Genomic DNA, 18,669 nt, shown 5'->3' on the forward strand with positions numbered 1-18,669 from the left:
TGTCAACAAAATAAAACCACCTTGACGAGAGGCGTCAAGATTTTTGTGGCAAAGTTAGAGCAATGAAGTGTCAGTGTAAACACTGCGTTCACCTGCCCTCCAGGAAGTATCCCACAATGCCCACCATGACCAGTCTGCTCACTATTTTGAACTCCGCAGCCCTGCATTCAGCCACACAGGCACGTCTGTTTCCCCTTCTGCCCCCTCAAAGCTCCAGGAACTGTGGAATTGGAGCACTGTTCTATCAAATGCCGTGTCGTCTCGGGCCTGCTGGGTGATTGCACAGTGCACAGTGAAAGTGTGTACAGAGGACCATGTCGCTGCTCTGCAAATTTCCTGGGTGGGAACATGAGCCAGGAACACTGTTGAAGCAGCCTGCACCCTGGTGAAGTGTGCAGTGATTGGAGGGGCAGCAACACTTAGCAGGTTATAGCACTCATGTATGCAGGATGTGATCCATGATGAAATCCGCTGAGAAGAGAGAAGATCCTTCATTCTGTCCATCACAGCCAAGAAGAGTGGGAGGGGAACTGTATGTCCTCACAGCAGCAGCCCGGTGAGCTTTAATTAAACTGCTGTTGCATGTCAACACTATGTTCCTTGTGTCGGCAGATCACATCCACACTAGCACCTCTTGCGTTGAGACAGAGAGCAGTGCACTGTGCGTAGCTATCCCACTGTACAACTGGCCGCAGGATGCTTTGAAATGTTTGCAATAGTTCCTGAGGCAGATACAGCATCACATGTTGCAGGTTTCTCAATCTCATCCTTCCAAGAGCATCCTCCAGCAGCAGCCTGCCCTGCCTGCCTTCTGCTGTGTGCCTAGTGCGGAGGAGAGCAGGATTCCACATTAACGATTTTGAGATTCCCTTCCGTCCTGGAGTGCCTGTAGGTGCGGATGCAAGCCTTCATTAAGATCTGGATGGAGGCGTTTTGGGGATAGACCTGCTGCACTTCAGCTAAAGCTCCAGTTCTTCGAGTGCTTGCTCACGTCAGTGTGCCACGTGCAAGACAGCTGTAAGATTTTTCCCTTAGCTGTATCTTGCAGAGTTGGCCTGGGCGCCCCTTGGAGTCATGCCTCCATGGCACCCAATATAGTGCCCTGCCAACCCGACCCACCCTCCTTCAATTCCTTTTTACCGCCTGTGACGGCTAGCTGAAACTCCCTACTGTTCCTGCCTCAGCAAGCGAGCGCTTCACAATGTCTCTCCATGTACACAGTTAGATTTAGCAGTAGTTTATAGTTAGTGCAGATAGCTTTTCTTATAAAGTTTCCTTTGGGGCGGGGGGTGTCTTTCCCCCGACATGTTTTCCCAGGCACTGAGGCATACCTTGGTCCCTGGGCTTTAAACTGTGCTCGGACTGTGGCAAGTTTATGCCAAGAAGTGACCAAACTCGTGCCTTAAGTGTCTTGGCGAGGGGCATGTCAGGGACTGCTGTAAAATCTGTAAGGGTTTTTGCCCCAGGATCCTTAAGGACTGAGAGCAGCAACTCCAAGTCCTACTTATGGAGGAAGCACTTCGAGTCCAGTTGGAACCCGCCGCATGGCCTCAAGCACCACATGCGCAGTGCGCTGGAACCATTGAGACGCGAACCGGTGCCAAGGAAGGACTTAGTTACAGACCCTCAGCACTGCCACGGCTCCGCCCACAGGCAGGCATCAGTGGGGCACTGCTCTCGCTCTGGGTGCCCCATACAAAGAAAAAGGAGGACAGAGGGCACTCCCCAGCTAGGTCTAAAGACCATTTAACCAACAGTGCAGCCACAGGAGACTGCTCAGGCTACTGCCTGAACACAATCCCACCTGACCCTCTGGCTCAATCCCAGCCACCACAGCCACACTGCTATTCTTAGTGCACCAGCCTGAGCAGAGCTAGTGCGTCTGTCTAGCAACACTAGGAAGCACCTTCCCAGATGCTGTGCAGCTATCGCCTTAGGCAATCAACTTCTACAAGAAAATGAACTGGATTGTGTTAAGCTATTCCTCTCAATACAATAGTAACCAAGCAAACAGAAGTACAACATTTGAATCTAGAAGGGACAGAAGAGACAGACTCATTTAGCACACACCTTTCGCCCCTGCACCAACCAGGGCTCTACCTCCATGAGCCAAGGTGCACTGCGAGTGCCTATTGAGAGGAAGGAGGTAAAGCTGAGGTTTCCATGTGGAATGACTATAGGAAACTACACTTTAATGGGCAGAGGAAAAGTGGGGGGCTGGATTGGATGAGCAACCGGTAATGAGCGTTTTCCAGCTCTGAAGCCTATAAACTTGAAAATATCCAATTTTAATTGTATTTACATTTTGTCACCAAGTCTCTCTCTAAGCTTGGACTTTGCAGGACACATTTCAATCTTGAGCTGAAATTTTTGTGCAGACTTCTGAGACCCTAACAATGTGATTTTCTGACAAGGCCTGCTAAGTATTTAAACTGTATTTAAGCTGAGACAGGGGATCATGTATGATACTGTGCTCCAATATCTGCTGATGCTGTTGAGACCTTGCACTGAAAGCACTGCTATCTGAGCAGTGAAGCCCTGAGGTCACCATGCAGTTACCTTGGTAGATGGAACCCAGCAGGCTCCACTTCTGGGCTTTGTTCTATGGTTTTGCCTTTGTGCTTCTTCTCCAACTGTGACTGGATCTCTCCTCCTCCTCTCTTCCTGCCATATGGATATAACTTCATGCCAGGGAGCAGGGGCTGCTGTGCAATGGTGAAAAAGGTTGGTTTATCTGATGGCAAACTGGAAGGTGGGACCTCAAGAGTCTTTTCTTCGTCATCACATTTTAAGTCCTAGGGAAGAGACAAAAATTAAATACCTGCTAAACTGAACACGCTAAAATGCAGCAACCTTAACTTTTGCATTCTTAACCATGTATCTCTAGTGCTTTCTTAACCTGTTTTGTATGGAATTTCCTTGGGTTCTTTCTTTGGTTTAAAAAAGAATATGGATTTTTTTCCCCAGAATTCAGCTAAAACACAGTGAGAGTTCCAGGAGCCCTGAACAAGATGAACACTAGCTGAGCCCATAATAGTTTACAGTTCCACCGTATGCAGGTTATGATACCTGCATACGCATGCACAGCATGGCCGCCATTTGCTGTACGCTTTATAAAAACCAATGAGACGATGAACGCAGAAGTTTACTCAGAACAGCACATATATTTCAAAGGCTCGTAAGTCAGTTAAATTACAAAGGTTTCTTAAAGACTTTCCAAAAATAATTCACTTTCAGATAGAGATTAACTCTAGATAATCTCAGCTCAAGAGGTCAGAATTCCTGAAAGATGAGTGACTAGACACCAAGAAAGAGTTTTTTTATCTCCATCATCACAAGATACAAATCAAATGAGAATTTCTGTAGGTGGGATATCATTCAACATCTGGCAGGGGCAGGGATCCATGATCAAACTGCGGATGTTAGAGTGGTTACATTCAAGAGTCTCCCAGAAGTGCAGCCTTGCAACAGCACAGCACAGAAAGCTTGCTGTGGTGGCTAGCTAAACTAAAGGTACAAATACAGTATGGGAGTTTGTAGCTAAGTCATGCATGTCTGGCTGATTAGGAAGTAGGTCTGACCGATAAATACAAAAAAAAAACACAACCAAAAAACCAAAAATCATTGCAAGACAGTGAGAATTCACGATGTCACTAGAACTAGATTCTACTTGAGGTTGAAGAATCTGTTCAAGAGTAGATGATCTATTAACATGTAGGGGAAGGCCTCAGTCTTTCAGGACAACTCTTCAGGACTGGCTGGCTCTCATCTGTGGAGCTCAAGTATCTGATAATACCAGCTTTCCCGGCAAACAGCCTCCAATTCATTCTCCCTTTGGAAACAAGCTTGTTTTCTGAGAGTCACCCTGAAATTCCCACCTATCGAATGCAGAACTCATGATGGCTCACTTTGGCAGTGTAGTACACCCCCAGAGATTCCAGTTTCTCTCTTCCCTGCTGCAGATTTAGTTCCCGGAACCAAGGTATGCCCCCATGTCTTGCCGAAATGAATTCTATCAAGCTATGGAAAGATGATGGGTCCTGGGGCTTGTCCAGGATAATGAGAGCCTCCTGGTTACCTAGGAATAAAGACAGTACAATTAAACTACATTACATAGTACAACAAACTAATTTCAGAAGTGTGAAGGAGATTTTTCTATCACTCCCCCCCACTTCCTACTGGCTGTTGTTTCTAGGAATCCAATATGTTTGGTGGAAGTCTCAGAATGTTTATATGGTTTATGTAGCACAGCAATACTAGGTCTATGGAACAACTCAGATTAGCATAGATACTGCTCCATACAGAAGACACAGCAGGAGAACTTCAAAGAAACTCCTGCTGGCTCTACACATGATTATGATAATGACAGATGGAAAAAGCTAATGTAGGTGTATGTGTGGTTTCCCCCTCCACCACTTAGGACAGGGAAGACAAGGCACATCTACCATTGCAAAACACATTAGCACATTGTAGCGTTCAGACTCTAAATTACAGTACAGTAACTCCTCATTTAACATTGTCCTGGTTAACATTGTTACGTTGCTGATCAGTTAGGGAACAAGCTCGTTTAAAGTTGTGCAATGCTCCCTTATAACGTCGTTTGGCAGCTGCCTGCTTTGTCCACTGCTTGCAGGATTCTCTGGAAGAGCAGCTCCTCCTTCTGGGGATTAGAACCAACACCCCTCATACCCCCACCCCCATCAGCTCCCCTAAATTCCCTGTAAGATGTGTGGCTCAGCAGCTGCCCAGCAGCCGTTCAGCTGTTCCTCCCCACACTGCCCTGCTGCTCCTGCCCTGCTTTCTGCCTTGGAGCTGCTCTCGGGAGCTTCCTGCTTGCTGGAGGAGGCGGGGGAGAGGGGTGCTGATATCAGGATGTCCCCCAACACACACACTCCATACCACAAAGTGGAGGAGGGGGGACACGGCTAGGAGACAGAATGGAGGGAGTTTGCTGGAAGCTGTTGCTTCCTGTCTGAATTGGCTGATCTGCTTAAAAGGGGTCTGCTTAAGTACTTGAAGTGGGGTTAGCGTACTTAAAGGGGCAATGCACATCTCTCTCTCTCACTCAGCATGCACCCCCCAGCACTTTGGAAAGCCAGCACTTGTGCATGTGCTGTCAGGAGGAGGGAGTGGTGCGCTCCAGCTGGAGAGTGTGGGCTCATCAGCATGTTCAGTTTTTGCAGGAAAGTGTTTGCAGCTACTGCCCTGCATCTATTGTATTTCCTCCCTCCTGCCTCAGTCCATGCTGCCTTGTAGAGTGTGAGGCTACATTAACAACAGCGTATTAAACCTTGAGGGCTCAGCTGAGTCCTACTTAATCATTTGGCAGTAAGGCATTCCCTGGGAAATATCCCACCCTCTGACTCCACCACCTCAACCAAGCTTCGCATTCATTGCTGTGTACAGTATTAAACTGTTTGTTTAAAATTGTTTACAACTTATACTCTACATGTATATAATGTCTTTTGCCTGGCGAAAAAAATTTCCCTGGAACCTAACTTCCCCTCACCCCTCCCCAGTTACATTAATTCTTATGGAGAAATTGGATTCGCTTAACATAGTTTCGCATAAAGTCGCATTTTTCAGGAACATAAATACAACGTTAAGTGAGGAGTTACTGCATATGGTACATTTGTCTGGCGGAGATATGGAAAACAAAAACCTTGTACAAACAAACAGCCCTTCAATAGTTCACAGGTTTATCTAGATTGTTTTTCAAGACATCACCACCACCCGGGAGGCATTCCCATTTCCACTCACTTGGGTTGGATGCCTGGGCTCCCAATCTGGAGTAAATGTTCTTGGCAAACTCAGGAGAGAGATGAAGGATCAAATAATACAGATGGAAGCAACATTCACAGAGATACACACTGCTGAACGGAAGAGTCATGGTGGTATTATCTTTGGAAGAAGAAAGATGAGCATTTAAAAGTATACTCACATTTATGCTTCTGTGACAGCAAAACTGTATTCAGTGTTTCAAAATCTCTGAACATAATATGGTTCCACAGCCAAAAGATGGTGCTGTCACCATTCTATTAGTTTAAATTTATATTATGTGCTTTGTCCAGGTGGAAAGAAAATATCCTCATATCAAAAACCTACTTAAGCCTCCCACATAAGAGATGAACTATCTGTTCACTGAATATTCTAAAATGAAATATAATTTTAAAGTATACAAAGAAAAAACCCCTCAGTGGAGAATGGCAGTGGGTATTAAACACTGTAATGACTAACTCCTCGAAGCTAGTCACCAGGAGCTTTCTAGGAGCATCAATGCAATATGCCAGGCTGGGAACTCCTGGTTACTAAGATTTACCTACAGGGTATCCCCGGGGTGCTCCAAGCCCTAAAATGGTGTGTAGGAAAAAGAGTGGCATGAAGTTCTAGTCTCTCTCTCTCTCCTGGGAGTACAGCTGGAGAAGTAACAGGAATGTATCCAGCTGTGCCAGAAAGGTGTGAATGGATTCAGTGAGACCAACAATTCTAAAAGGCAATCATTCGGATCAATTCATACTGCCCAGGGAATGTCCCCATACCAGAGGGACCTTGCTTCTGTGTTCTAAGTCCCAATGCTTCATAGCCAAGGCAGAAGCAATGGTCAAAAGTTTCTTTCTTGGGAGTTTTAAATACTAACTTCAAGGGATTGAAGAAAACCCTTCTATTCTGCAGTTTATAAATGGGGGGGTAGTGCAAAAAGGAGCGTGTGCAAAAAAATAAAAATGACGTAGGTTACTGACCTGCCATAGTGACCGTGACTTCTTGCACAGATATCTTAAAAATACCAGAAACAGATGTGTTAGGGGATAACTCATTGACTGGCAAATAGAACAGTGAGAAAAGACATTTAAAATCAAGGTTCTGGGTGTCTTTCATTTTACAGTATTGACTCCTGAATGGAACTCTTAAGATATGTTCACAGAGAAGCCCTGAAATGGATGACAGGCTTTGCTTTCTCCTGAAGATCAGTTTTTGAATTTATTTTGCTAATAGCCTCTATGAGTTAATAAAATACACTGCAATTGAGAAATGGGTAATACAATTTGCAGTTAAAATATTTCATTTAGAAACCATTAAGGATGTAAATATATGATATAATTATTAGATTTAAAAAAAAACCCTCACGTTTCAATTTCCAGATTTTCATAGTTAAGACCCCCCAAACAACTTTATCACTAACTCCATAATTCCACCAACCATTTATATATCCATGGTTTACTCAGCAATATAGATACAAGAGATGCAAATGGTAACCATTCAATGTATGGTTCCTGTGTACTTTCAGGCCAGAATTTGATATATTTATAACACTTTCATGATGAAGACCTTAAACTCTATCTGGAAGCGCATTAAGGAAGGTAATTCAGAGCGTAATGTTTACTGTATACTTTGGAGGGTAGGTGGAGTTGAGCGCCCTGTCTAGTTGGCAGTAGCTGTTGATCTGGGAGTATATTAAGGCTCATTGGTAGAAATAAAGAGAATTATAAAACACCTACATGAATGAGGAAAGGCCAAGCCAGCACACCTTCTGTAAACGAAGCTTATACCTCTCTATTAAAATTCTTTATGCATGTCAACAAAATAGTGGATAAAGGGGAATCTGGCAACATAATGTCTCTGGACATTGCAAATACTTTTGGAAAGTGTCTCCTCAGAGGCTATTCTGCAATTGTGTATGACATTGCACCTTCCTCTGAAGCATTTGGTAGCGGTCAATGTCAGGGCTGGTCTATACTAAAGCTGTTAGCCAACCTAGGTTATGCTACTTCAGTTATGTAACTGAAGTTGACGTAAACTTACGTCGACTTACAGTGGTGTCTACACCGCACTGTGTCAATGGGAGACATTCTCCCGCCGACTTACCTTCCGCCTCTCAGGGAGACGGAGTACAGACTTGATGGGAGAGCGCTCTGCCATCGACTTAGCAGGTCTTCACCAGACCCGCTAAACTGACACCGCTGTATCGATAGTAGCAGTGTCGATTTAGCCGTAAGTATAGACAAGACCTCAGAGGCAGAAGACAGTACTAAAGGGACCTCTAGTTTGGTCTGGAATGTCAATTAATAGGTCTCTAAAATATTCAAACCAAGTGTTGCAACTGGCAAACTTTATAAAAAGCGCTGAAGGAAGCCACAGTGGTTCCAGGTCTGTGGTAGCTAAATCCAAATCTAAAAGCCAGCCAGCAGCATTTCAGAAGTACTCAAAGGCACTAACTTTCATTGAGGACCAATGAATGAATAAAATGGGGAGGGGGGGCGGGGGCCTGCGTTCCTAGAGTCTTAAAAAAAGTTAGACTTCAGGAAGATAACTTATTTTCCAACTTCTCATATCTCCAATTAATCTCAAATATAACATAAAAAAACTCTGTGTCAGGATGCTCCACACAAGAAGTTTCTGGTAGAAAGGATTTATTCTGAACAAGTTAGGGCTCAGCAAAGGACCATAATCAAACTTACCTCCGAAATCTAGTTAAAACCTTAACTACTGAACGGAGAAACAGCTTCACAATGTGTTTAAACCTGCCCAATGGTAGAGAGTGGACACAGAAAGAATGAACATATCCAATGAGGATAAATTTCAAGAAGGCAGAATCTCTCTCATCTAATATTGGAGCAGAAAAAGGAAATCCTTCCTGCTAGCATGGAATCCACGGGTATACTATATTATGCCAGTGAATCTCTTGAGACAGAGAAATAGGATGTACCATATATTCTGACTGGGTAGCACTTAGAATAACAGGGCTCAAAGTTTCACACCACTTTGGCAGAAGGATTTCTGTTGGTTTCTCTTGGACACACAAATCTGCTCCTACTGAACATCCCTTCCAATCCAAGGAAGACGTGCCTTTAAATTCAGTACCTGAATGGGATTAATGTGAGAGAGTGACATGGTCCCAATGCGGATGATATTGCACTTTCCCAAGAAGTCTGGGGGATCCAAGCCTTCCTGCAGCTCCCTCTTTAATGGCAGCTCTTTCCCAGGAAAAGCAGGTACAGAACAGCTTTCTGTCTGGTTGAGGTTGGGAAGAACATAATCTACACGAGATATTTTACAAATCTTGCTGACTTTGGCACAGATGTTCACAAAATCTGGGCAAAACATTAAAGGAACAAATGTTATTCCTTCCGCTGACCAGCAGTCCTAACAATTCAAAGCTGCACCTGTTATAAATGCAAGACACATTGAAGCCAGGCTTTCCACAGCAAGAAATGGGTAGCATTAACATGAACTGTACGGCTTCCAATCAGCTATGGAAAAGACGGTTACTCACCTTGTAACTGTTGTTCTTCGAGATGTGTTGCTCATATCCATTCCAAGTAGGTGTGCGCGCGCCGCGTGCACGTTCGAGGCTAAGGAATGTCAACAAACTGCAATTAAATGTTCATTTATAATCCCTATTCACAGAGTCTTCCCCTCACAAAAAGCTCCACGAAAGGTGTTGTCTACGGATAAGATAGATAAGTAAAACAAAAATAACAGTCCAGATGGAGTCATAGACGGCTGAGAAGCAGAAGACGGGTACCATTCGCAGATGGCACCCTTTCAAATTACTTAGAATTAGAATGACCATTTGGCCTAGGAATGAGCCCAGACCGCTGGATGCCCCTAATCTTTGCTGCAGTAGAACTTAAGTCACATAATATGTTATCTTTTGAGAGCCTGAGATAGATGTCGCTAGTAAAAGTATTGTTCCTCTCTCTCTGCACTTTTTACACTTGTAGGGAGCTCCTCTCTGCAGGAGTAGCTACCATTGTGAGGCGCAATAAATATTGCGTATTGCAAAAAGGAGCAGAAGGCTATCCTTATGGGGACATTTGTTCTTTTTGTCTCTTCAGTCTAAAGTGTCACGCTGAAGCATATCTTGCTGTTTTATCGGGGAAAACACTTTAAAAAACAAACCAACCACATAATGGTCACCATTAGAGTCCTCTGGCGCCTTCCCATCCACCCCCACCCTGCTCTTTAAATCTGAAACCCAGGGATAAAGGTGGATATTAGGTTTTATAAGATTGCTGCTTCTTCCACTATACAGAGAAAGTTAATTAAGAAAGCTTCAACAGACCTGATCTTGGATGGGGATCTCTGAACATAAAATCAGTCCAGAATGGTGGAGTAGTGTCGAACCCTTCTCCTGATATATCACTGGTACAGACTCCACTCATCCCAGCTATGGGCCATAGCTCCTGAATGTCTCCCTCCCACATGCAACCTGGGACCCTTCCTCGAGGAAAGTGGTACCCCAAGGGATTCCCAGAAGATAGAAATTGTGGATCCAACGATTCCACGGCTGAAGTGTGTTGGTGTGCATGGGCAGGGGAAAAGGGGTATGCCAGCCAGCTTGAGTAAGGTTTCTACCAGGGGAAAGGAGAACCTTGTGGCGCCTGGAAAGAGATGCCATTGTTCCTTAATAAAAGTGGGCAGAATGGTTTCCTCTCTTACCCCTGGTGGCACCCACTTGTGGACAGCATCTCTCTCCTTCCCAATTTCAACCCTCGCACGCCTTGGTCCTTAATTTTAAAATTCTACAGACCTTGCTATGGGAGGTCTCTCGCAGACTTATAGAAAAGCTTCAGAAGGCCATGTGGAATTAATTCAGTAGCGAAGCTGAGTAGCATATATGCCATAAAGCTTTAAGGAGCCGATCCAATGATAATAGGTAAACCTAAGTGCATATACCATACTTCTTTCAATGAAAGCTCTCTGGGTTGTCAGGAGTGGGCAAGAGCTCTGGAAATCTATGTGACACTAATGAACAGAGCCTTATACCTTGGTGCTTTTCTCCTGAACAAATTCTAAAAGTGCTACAGAGGGAGAGGGAATAAGACTCAGTCTTAGTTCCTCCTCCCTATAAAACAGCCATATAACAGCCATACTGTGAAGGAAAATACACATAGCTCTGGCAAAGTCTTAAGGAGTCTAAAACCACCTAATAAGGATAGGTGGTCGAATCTGAACAACCCGAGATAGGCCACTGGGAAGTTAAGTGAGCTAGAAAAGTTAACTTCTAATCACACTGGAATTTGACCAGGTACAGGACTGGACACCGGCCTCCATGACACGCAGGAAAAGCTGAGAGAGGCTTATCAAGTGAGCCATCGGTGGGGAGATGGTGTGGTCAGAATTTCAACGCCCTAATATTAATCCTGCAAAATACTTAGTTTAACATGCTTATTACCATGAACAGTCCCAGTTACATATGCAGGCCACAACTATGTGAAAAAGACCATATACTATCAAGCATAGTACTATTTCCATGAGTAGGCCTACGCACAGAAGCTATGTCCACAATGCTAATTTTCTGGAATTGCCCTGAGCATGTATCTGAATGTCGAACATACATCAATAACTCCGCATCTGAGATTGCAAAACGAGAAACTGACATCTGAATAAAGCCAAAAATCTAACTCTGCGTAGGACTGAAGCTCAGCTTTTCGTTAGGTTGCTGATTTACACGTGATACCCAGTGAAAACGATAAGTGTGCACAGAGAAGGAGAGTAGAAGATAGCTATATAAGGGGACAAGAGTAGATCCTCTATACCGTATTAGGATAAAGCGTAAAACCAATACTGTGTCTAAATATTCACATATCAAGCACCATTTGATGTAGTTTCAAGTCTTTTTCCTTATATAAACTGACTGATTATCTGTTTGCTACTCAATTGCAGGTCTTACTGTTAGGATCAAATGAAGAGAGAGACAAGGAGGACATCCCTGAACTCAGAGCAGAGAGTATTCCAACTGTGAGGAGAGGTAGCTTCTTCTTTCTTTGAGGCATTTATATACAGAACAGTTAAATTCGCAGCAAGAGTCCTTGAAATGCCACAAATTCATCCCCTGCTTGCAGCTGCTGATAGTCTTTGCCACCACCGTTTTATAAATTCAGGCTCACCATCTCATAGCTAAATCGTCATCATCGTTAAATATCACACTGCGGAAAACCATCTTTGACATTACATGAGCCTCGTAGCACCACATAGCACATACTTTAATTAAAGAATTCTGTACTGGTGAATAGACGCTTAGCACTGTATGGAGGTACCACCATAGCAATAGACATAGTACGGAACCAGAATCTACAATTCTCCTACAAGTCTATATTTTGTCCCTCCTCATTCAGCATAATTTTGTGAAAAAACGTAACATAATCCACGGGAGTAGTGCAGCTAAAATAAAATGGAGTTATAAACAAAGGGAGAAAAGATCTAACAGTCAGTTAAACGGTTAACTTTTCCAGTCCTTCCTGGGGCTAGACTGCTATACATCGGGGAAGTATAACATAACTCCAAGATACCTAAGGGAGAGTAAATTTAACAGCGTTGGTTGGGAAACACCTATAAATGAATTAGAATGTTTGGCCTTCACGTTCGCCACAGTTGCATAAATATTTATGAAGCCCTGTAATGAGGGGACAGTTGATAAACAAGCAAACAGATAAACCAAAAAGACAAGTGTGCATTTGAAGCCTAGAAACATGTTGCAGCCGGTTGACATAGAAGGTTTTTTTCTCGTATACGTTAACTTCAGGCAATTCTTTAAATAAGCGGAAGGTAAGAGACAGGCCGGGAACATGCGAAAAAATACCGCCTGGGTGCAGACAATTTGAATCTGCCACAAGAGTCTGACTCATACCAAGTCCTTAAAGTTTATACATGTCCATCAACACGCACGGCGTGTAATAGTAACGCTAGAGTATCAGCAATTTAGATGTCTGTCTTAGCTACAAATATGATAGACTTCACGCTAAAGCTTACTTTTTTCTTTGGTGAAGCAAATGCTCTTGTCTATGACTGAATTTGAGTACTACATCATAATTCTCCTTTTCTATGTCCGTTCATTAAGCGTACCTCCCAATCTTCCTATACTCTGAGAAGTAAGTCAATGCTTGGCACTCCATCCTTTGACAAATGTGGTTTTGATCCCCAGCGGGCAGAAGGCTTCCGCGGGAGTGCTATCCCGAACTACGAATCAACGGTGAAGAGACATGACATTTATCGAGTATGGTCGTACTGCAGGAAGTTATAGCAGGACATGTGATACCATACAAAGATGTGCCAATAAAGAAAAAGCAAGGTGTAAATCTAAGAACGAGGATTATATTGCCCACACTCTCTTCCCAAAACGAGGTGGGTTCGCACATGCCAACGAGCTCATTCTTGTAATTCTGATCATTGCCAGTGGTGGTTGAACATGGAAATAAATGGCAAAGACAAGCTAAACCAAGATAAAACCAGTTTATGAGTTGCACCTGCTAATAAGTATATGAATGGGAATTACTGATGACTTGGCGAATTGGGATTTTGAAGTGGGGTAATAACAGAGAATCGAGTTTTAAGAGGCAAATTATGTTATAATTTATACCATTTTTGCAGCTCTGCATAAGTTAATAAGTTTAAAGTCGTTATTTCAAGATTTGAGATCCAGTGTACATTTCACAGTCAGTATCAGAAAATGTGTCGGGGCGATTACAATGTGTTAGGAAAAGACAGAGACGGGCGTCAAAAGCTATAGGCTGAAAACTAGTTAAAACACACATGTCAAATGCATATCAAAATATACAAACATTCCTTAAGATTCGTTATCCATGCTAAGGCTTGTCATCTAAGAGAGAGTAATTCTCCATTCTTAGCCTATGCTATCTGTAAATTTGAGATCAGCACGCGGCAAAGTTTGGTTTGTGTAAACAGTGAAATTGATGCTGACCTAAATACTGATAAAAATATCCTTCCAAGCTATGAATATAGGAGACTTAAAAAGTTTGAAGGCATCAGGTGTGCCATGGTTGAAACTATCCTCATCTTCCACAGTTAACAGACAAACGCAGCAGGATGTGTACCCCATAACACTGATGCTTAACCCTGTAAATCTCCTGAGAGATTACACGGTGCAAAGAGAGTAAGCATATGTCCTTCACTGACTATAGAAGCTATCCAAATCACAACGACTGACAGTTTTTCTTAGCAGTAAAAAGAAATGGGAGATTTTAAATGTTCACAAACCCTTTAACTCTGTAATTTTGCTATAATTATAGAGTGCAAGGAATGCTCAAATATAATATAGACTGTTGAAGAACTCCTACTATATAGCAAATTAGTTAACCCAATAAATAAAGTTTTCTTGAGCTTATGTATAGCTGCTAAGTAATCTACCCAGTCTGTATATGGCAAATATATTTGAATACGCTATCAGCATCCTAGACATACCTACAAAGTTGTATAGCTTGGTTTCTTGTTATTGAAGGACAATAAAACTCAATATGCGCCAAAAAGCTTATTAGCCACCAGTGGTAGAAAAAAGCACTTAACTTGGTAAGAATACAAGCGGCGACTGACATCTAGGTAGCATGTCCTAAACATCAATAATCTTTGAGACTGCCACCCTCATTGAAACTTAATATGGAGTACATGATCGGAGCTTTCAGTGGAACAAATGCCAGGAATAAGCTCAATGGCAACTACATGTCCTAGACTCACTGCCTGCTCTTTAGTAAGATACGAAGGATGTGGCTTAAACAACATTGCTACAGTATCCTAGCTGATGCTAATCTAGTAAGATATCTGATGCACAATTCGAATTCATTAGCCTCGAGAGAGCACTGTATCTTCTCAAGCGAGAGGAAGTGTAAAGACAGCTATGGCAGCACTAGCCCAATTGTTAAGTATTAATGTCTCACTTGCTAGGACTATAACAAGAAAGAAAAGAGCAGTCATGATCTTCACCTTGTAAGGTTGTTCTCCGAGATGTGTTTTGCCCATGATCATTCCAGATGTAAGTCGTGCGCGCCGCCGCGCCACGTTCCGTTGAGAAAATTTTCCCTAGCAACACCCGGCTGGCTCGGCCAGGCGCCCGCTGAGTGGCCTTGAGAGAATGTAAGAGGCCCTGCCTACCGCCTTGGCCGCTCTCAGTTCCTTCTGCGGCTACCCGCAGTTCGGGGCCTGACGCGAAGGAGGGGGTGTGCGAAAATGGATTGAGCACACATCTCGAACAACAATCAGTCACCAACGTGAGTACACCCAACTTTCTTCTTCAAAGTGCTTGCTCATAATCCATCTTTCCAAGAGGTGAATTCCAAGGCCTGTACAGCAGGCGTGTGGGGGCGGGAAGTGAAGACTGTCATTGAATGCAAACGGCCAAGCCAAGAGCCTGCAGCCGTCCCCTCGACTGAGTTTGAACAAGGCGTAATGGGCAGAGATATGTGTTGTGCATCAAGACGAAAACCACACGAATGATGAGGCGCACGAGACATATGTCTTGTACGGCACCCGTAATTCGTGGCTAGAAAGACGCATCAGAGGAATGATTGGTTCATTTGTCGGAAGTGCAGTCAGTCATCCTAGAGAGGGCGAGCTAAAGGTAGCACATTTCTAAAGGCACGGACGTCACGCCAGAGGATAGATGTCTTCGAGAAGGACGAGACATGGGCGACTTTCATCTGTCTGACAACTAGCAATAAAAGTGAGGTCTTTTTCGGAAAGGCAGAGAAGTGCGGTCAATGTAGAGAGCTGACGAGCAGCTCTAAGAAAACGAACACGAGGAAGCTGCAAGCTCTGCTGTCCTCGGGCACTGCGTGAGGTTTTAGGAGAAATACCGGAGGCAAAGTCTTGGTTAACCGGGTGAAGGGGGAGAGAGCACCTTGGGTAGGATCAACGCTCGACTGGATGCGGTCCGGTCTTCACACAACCTATTACAGCTGCAACCCTTGTCTGTGTGAGAATATGTGTAGACCTGGTGGAGTCCGCCAACGAGAGCGCGAAGACTCCCGAGACTCTCCCTCGTGCGCGCAGAAGTGAATATTCCTGGCACAAGGAACGCACGTGCCCGAGCGATAGAGATTACAGAGAGAGCAGGTTGCCAAGGGTACCTGAGGGAAGACGGTGAGGACACATTAGTTCTCTGATGAAGAACGTGTCTTGAGTGGTCGCACAGATGGGGGGGGCGGCGACCTGGGGTACAGGCGCTCTAGGCTAACCCACCTCGAGGAGAACACTCGAGACCAGGGTTGAGAGAAGGCGGAGGAAGTAAGCTCTTCTCCTGATCCGGAGATGGACACGACCATAGTGCACCTAGGGCGTAATCTCCCGCATACGGATGAGCCAGCGAGAGACGAGCTCTCGCCTGGATACAGGCTAGAACTAGTTTTAAAGGGGTCTCATCAGAACTGCAAGATTAAGGTGGATGGGAGCCAATGTGCCGGGGATATTCCGCTTGTGATTAGGATACAGCAGGCGAACACACTCCATTTCGCCGGTAAGGTAGCCATGTGCAGCAGCGTTCCATGTTCCAGGACGCCCCTGCAGCCGCTGACACACTGGGGTCTGAAACAGTGCAGCTGCAGAGTCAGCCAGCAGGAACCACACCGATATGATCAGGTGGACGGAGACCAAGAAAGTGGCAGGTCGGGATGAGAAGCCTGCCGTGGTCTTGGTGATCAAATCAAGTCTGATGGAGCCGGCACACTCTAGGGGAAACTGACTGGCTATGGACATGGTGTCAACAGCGTGTGGAGACGTACTGCCTTGTCGAGGCCAGCCTGTTCAGCGATGAGAATTACCCGAGCCTTGTCCTGCGCAGCTTCACACGAAGACATAGTGCCACCAGCAGAAGGTGGAGGCATATCGGATTGGTCCGATCCACAGGGTGGAGGAATGCGTCGTGATGAGCCGCAGGGCAAGACCCAGCGGAAGGAGCAGAACCTGGGAGGACTCCGGTTGGTACGGAAGGACGAAAGAGATCGATTGGGGAACCTCACGAAAGAGAGAATGGACTATTGTCCGGACGAAGGGTATCTAGATTCCTGTGGCTAGAAAAGGACCTGCATGGAGGTAGTTCGATCACTGTTCTGAGACTCTCACGGAAGAAAAGGAAGGCCATCAGATCATATGTGGTTATACAAAATTCCCCACAGTGTGAATCACTTCTACCACTGACAAAGAGGGAGAAGAGCGGGTATCTCCTCGCCTTGTGCTAAATAGGTGCACATCGCGTGGTGTGTCCGGAGCAATAAGAACACAAGCGCCCTTGAGCAGGTGAGTGAAGAAAGGCTGGAGCAAAGTAAGGAACAGTTTGCGCTAAAAGCCCCTGATGTTTATGTGCAGTGCGATAGTCCAGAGTGACAGCGGCACCATGGTCCGAAGGACGAGTACTAGGCCATGTTGAGCTCCCTTTCTGACGTCCCAGAGACTGGTATGCGTCCGTCATGTTATGTCAACTGAAATGGACGGCTGCCTGGGTGGAAAGGCACAAAGCCTGGTCGCACAGACCAGGGAGCGCGTCTTCCGCCACCGAGCAGACGTGAGGAGTGCCTAGAAGTCTTTGTTGAGTGTGAGATACGATGTCCCATGCTGTCACTCTCTGATGTGCACCGGGGTAAACAGAAGCTAACCAGATCTGCAGTGGCGAGATGGCTTGGCATTTTGTGATCAAAAGTATCGCAGGCGCCCACTCGCCATGGGCTCAGGAGGTCTGTATAGAAAGACATCTTAGGGACCTCGAGGTCGATGGGGACAGGCTAGCAGGTTGTTATGATAAGGACTAGCATTACCTGGAAATCGGTCATGGGTGGACAGGCTGTCGAGACCGTAAGCGCCAAGACAGCCCCGATGAATTCCTATCTCTGAGTTGGAAATCGAGGATGGACTTGTCGAAATTTTACCCAGGGATCCACCTAGCAAGGATCTCGAGACCATTGGTTCTCGTATACGTAGTGGGAGTGAGCACCTGAAGCTTTGGAAGGCGCGCGGAACAAGCAGTCCCCTAGGTAAGGGAGACACCTTGCGATGGATGGAAGCGGCCATACTGCCATACATTCTCGTAAAGACTCGTGGTGGCAGAGGAACGGCCGAAGGTAGGACCGTGAATTTGGAAGTGAACGGCCCACCGCGCCACACAAGCGGAGAAAACGTTGCTGAGGTGGGTAGATCGAAACATGAAAGTACGCGTCCATTCATGTCGAGAGCACGAAAGTTCCCGGATCCAAGGACGGATGATAGACCCCAAGGACACCATGCGGAATCTTAACTTCCTTAACGAAGGCGTTGAGTTCCGCGGAGGTCTAGGATCGGTCGGAGACCTCCTTCGACTTGGGAGTAAAAAAAGATGGGAGAAAACCCTCTGCGTCATGTCTATATGCACCTCTCTAATCGCTCTGAGTTCGACGAAGCGTGAGGAGCTTCCTGGTAAAGGAGATGCTCGTGAGAGGGTCCCTGAAGAGGGATGGGAGGGGTGAGTGGGGAGGGTGGAGCGCAAAACAACACGTAGATCGGTAGCAACTCCACTCGTGCGTAGAACCCATCGATCTGAGTTATTTGTGGACCAACGCATGAAGGGAGGAAAGGAGAAAGGACGGTTGAGAGAAAGAAAAGGAGACCGGGGAAGGAACTGGTGCTCTGCTCTCTGGCGCACCTTCAAAAGTTTGGTCAGTCCCCGCGGTGTTTGGCAGCAACCGTTATTGCCCCTGGAAACCTGATTGCATCTTCGGTTCACTCGTCCCCGCCGTTTGTTGAAAGTCTGGCATGGGCGTGGTGGGGATAAGGGCAACTGAGAGGTTGCAGCCGAAAGGACGCTTCGCGTGGGTTTGTGTGTTCATGCCCAGGAGTGCATTTATAGCAGAGTGTCACTTAAGGCCTTTGCAGCCTTAGGGTCCGTCTTCTCTGAGAAGAGGCTGCCCCTCA

At 45.4% G+C, this 18,669-nt stretch overlaps 1 protein-coding gene across 1 annotated transcript in view; it reads right to left on the reverse strand.

Annotated features, from left to right (window-relative positions):
• The window catches only part of LOC116838388 (uncharacterized), a 41,834-nt gene that overhangs the window by 11,326 nt on the left and 11,839 nt on the right, over positions 1–18,669 (reverse strand). Inside the window, exons 5-9 of the mRNA XM_032803524.2 lie at positions 8,860–9,089; positions 6,741–6,774; positions 5,761–5,901; positions 3,909–4,078; positions 2,560–2,795 (exon numbers count right to left, since the gene is read on the reverse strand). Coding sequence (XP_032659415.1) covers positions 2,560–2,795; positions 3,909–4,078; positions 5,761–5,901; positions 6,741–6,774; positions 8,860–9,089 — 811 coding nt within the window. The remainder of the gene's footprint in view (positions 1–2,559; positions 2,796–3,908; positions 4,079–5,760; positions 5,902–6,740; positions 6,775–8,859; positions 9,090–18,669) is intronic.

Source organism: Chelonoidis abingdonii, chromosome 2, assembly GCF_003597395.2.
Source record: "Chelonoidis abingdonii isolate Lonesome George chromosome 2, CheloAbing_2.0, whole genome shotgun sequence".
In the NCBI taxonomy this organism is placed as follows: domain Eukaryota; kingdom Metazoa; phylum Chordata; order Testudines; family Testudinidae; genus Chelonoidis; species Chelonoidis abingdonii.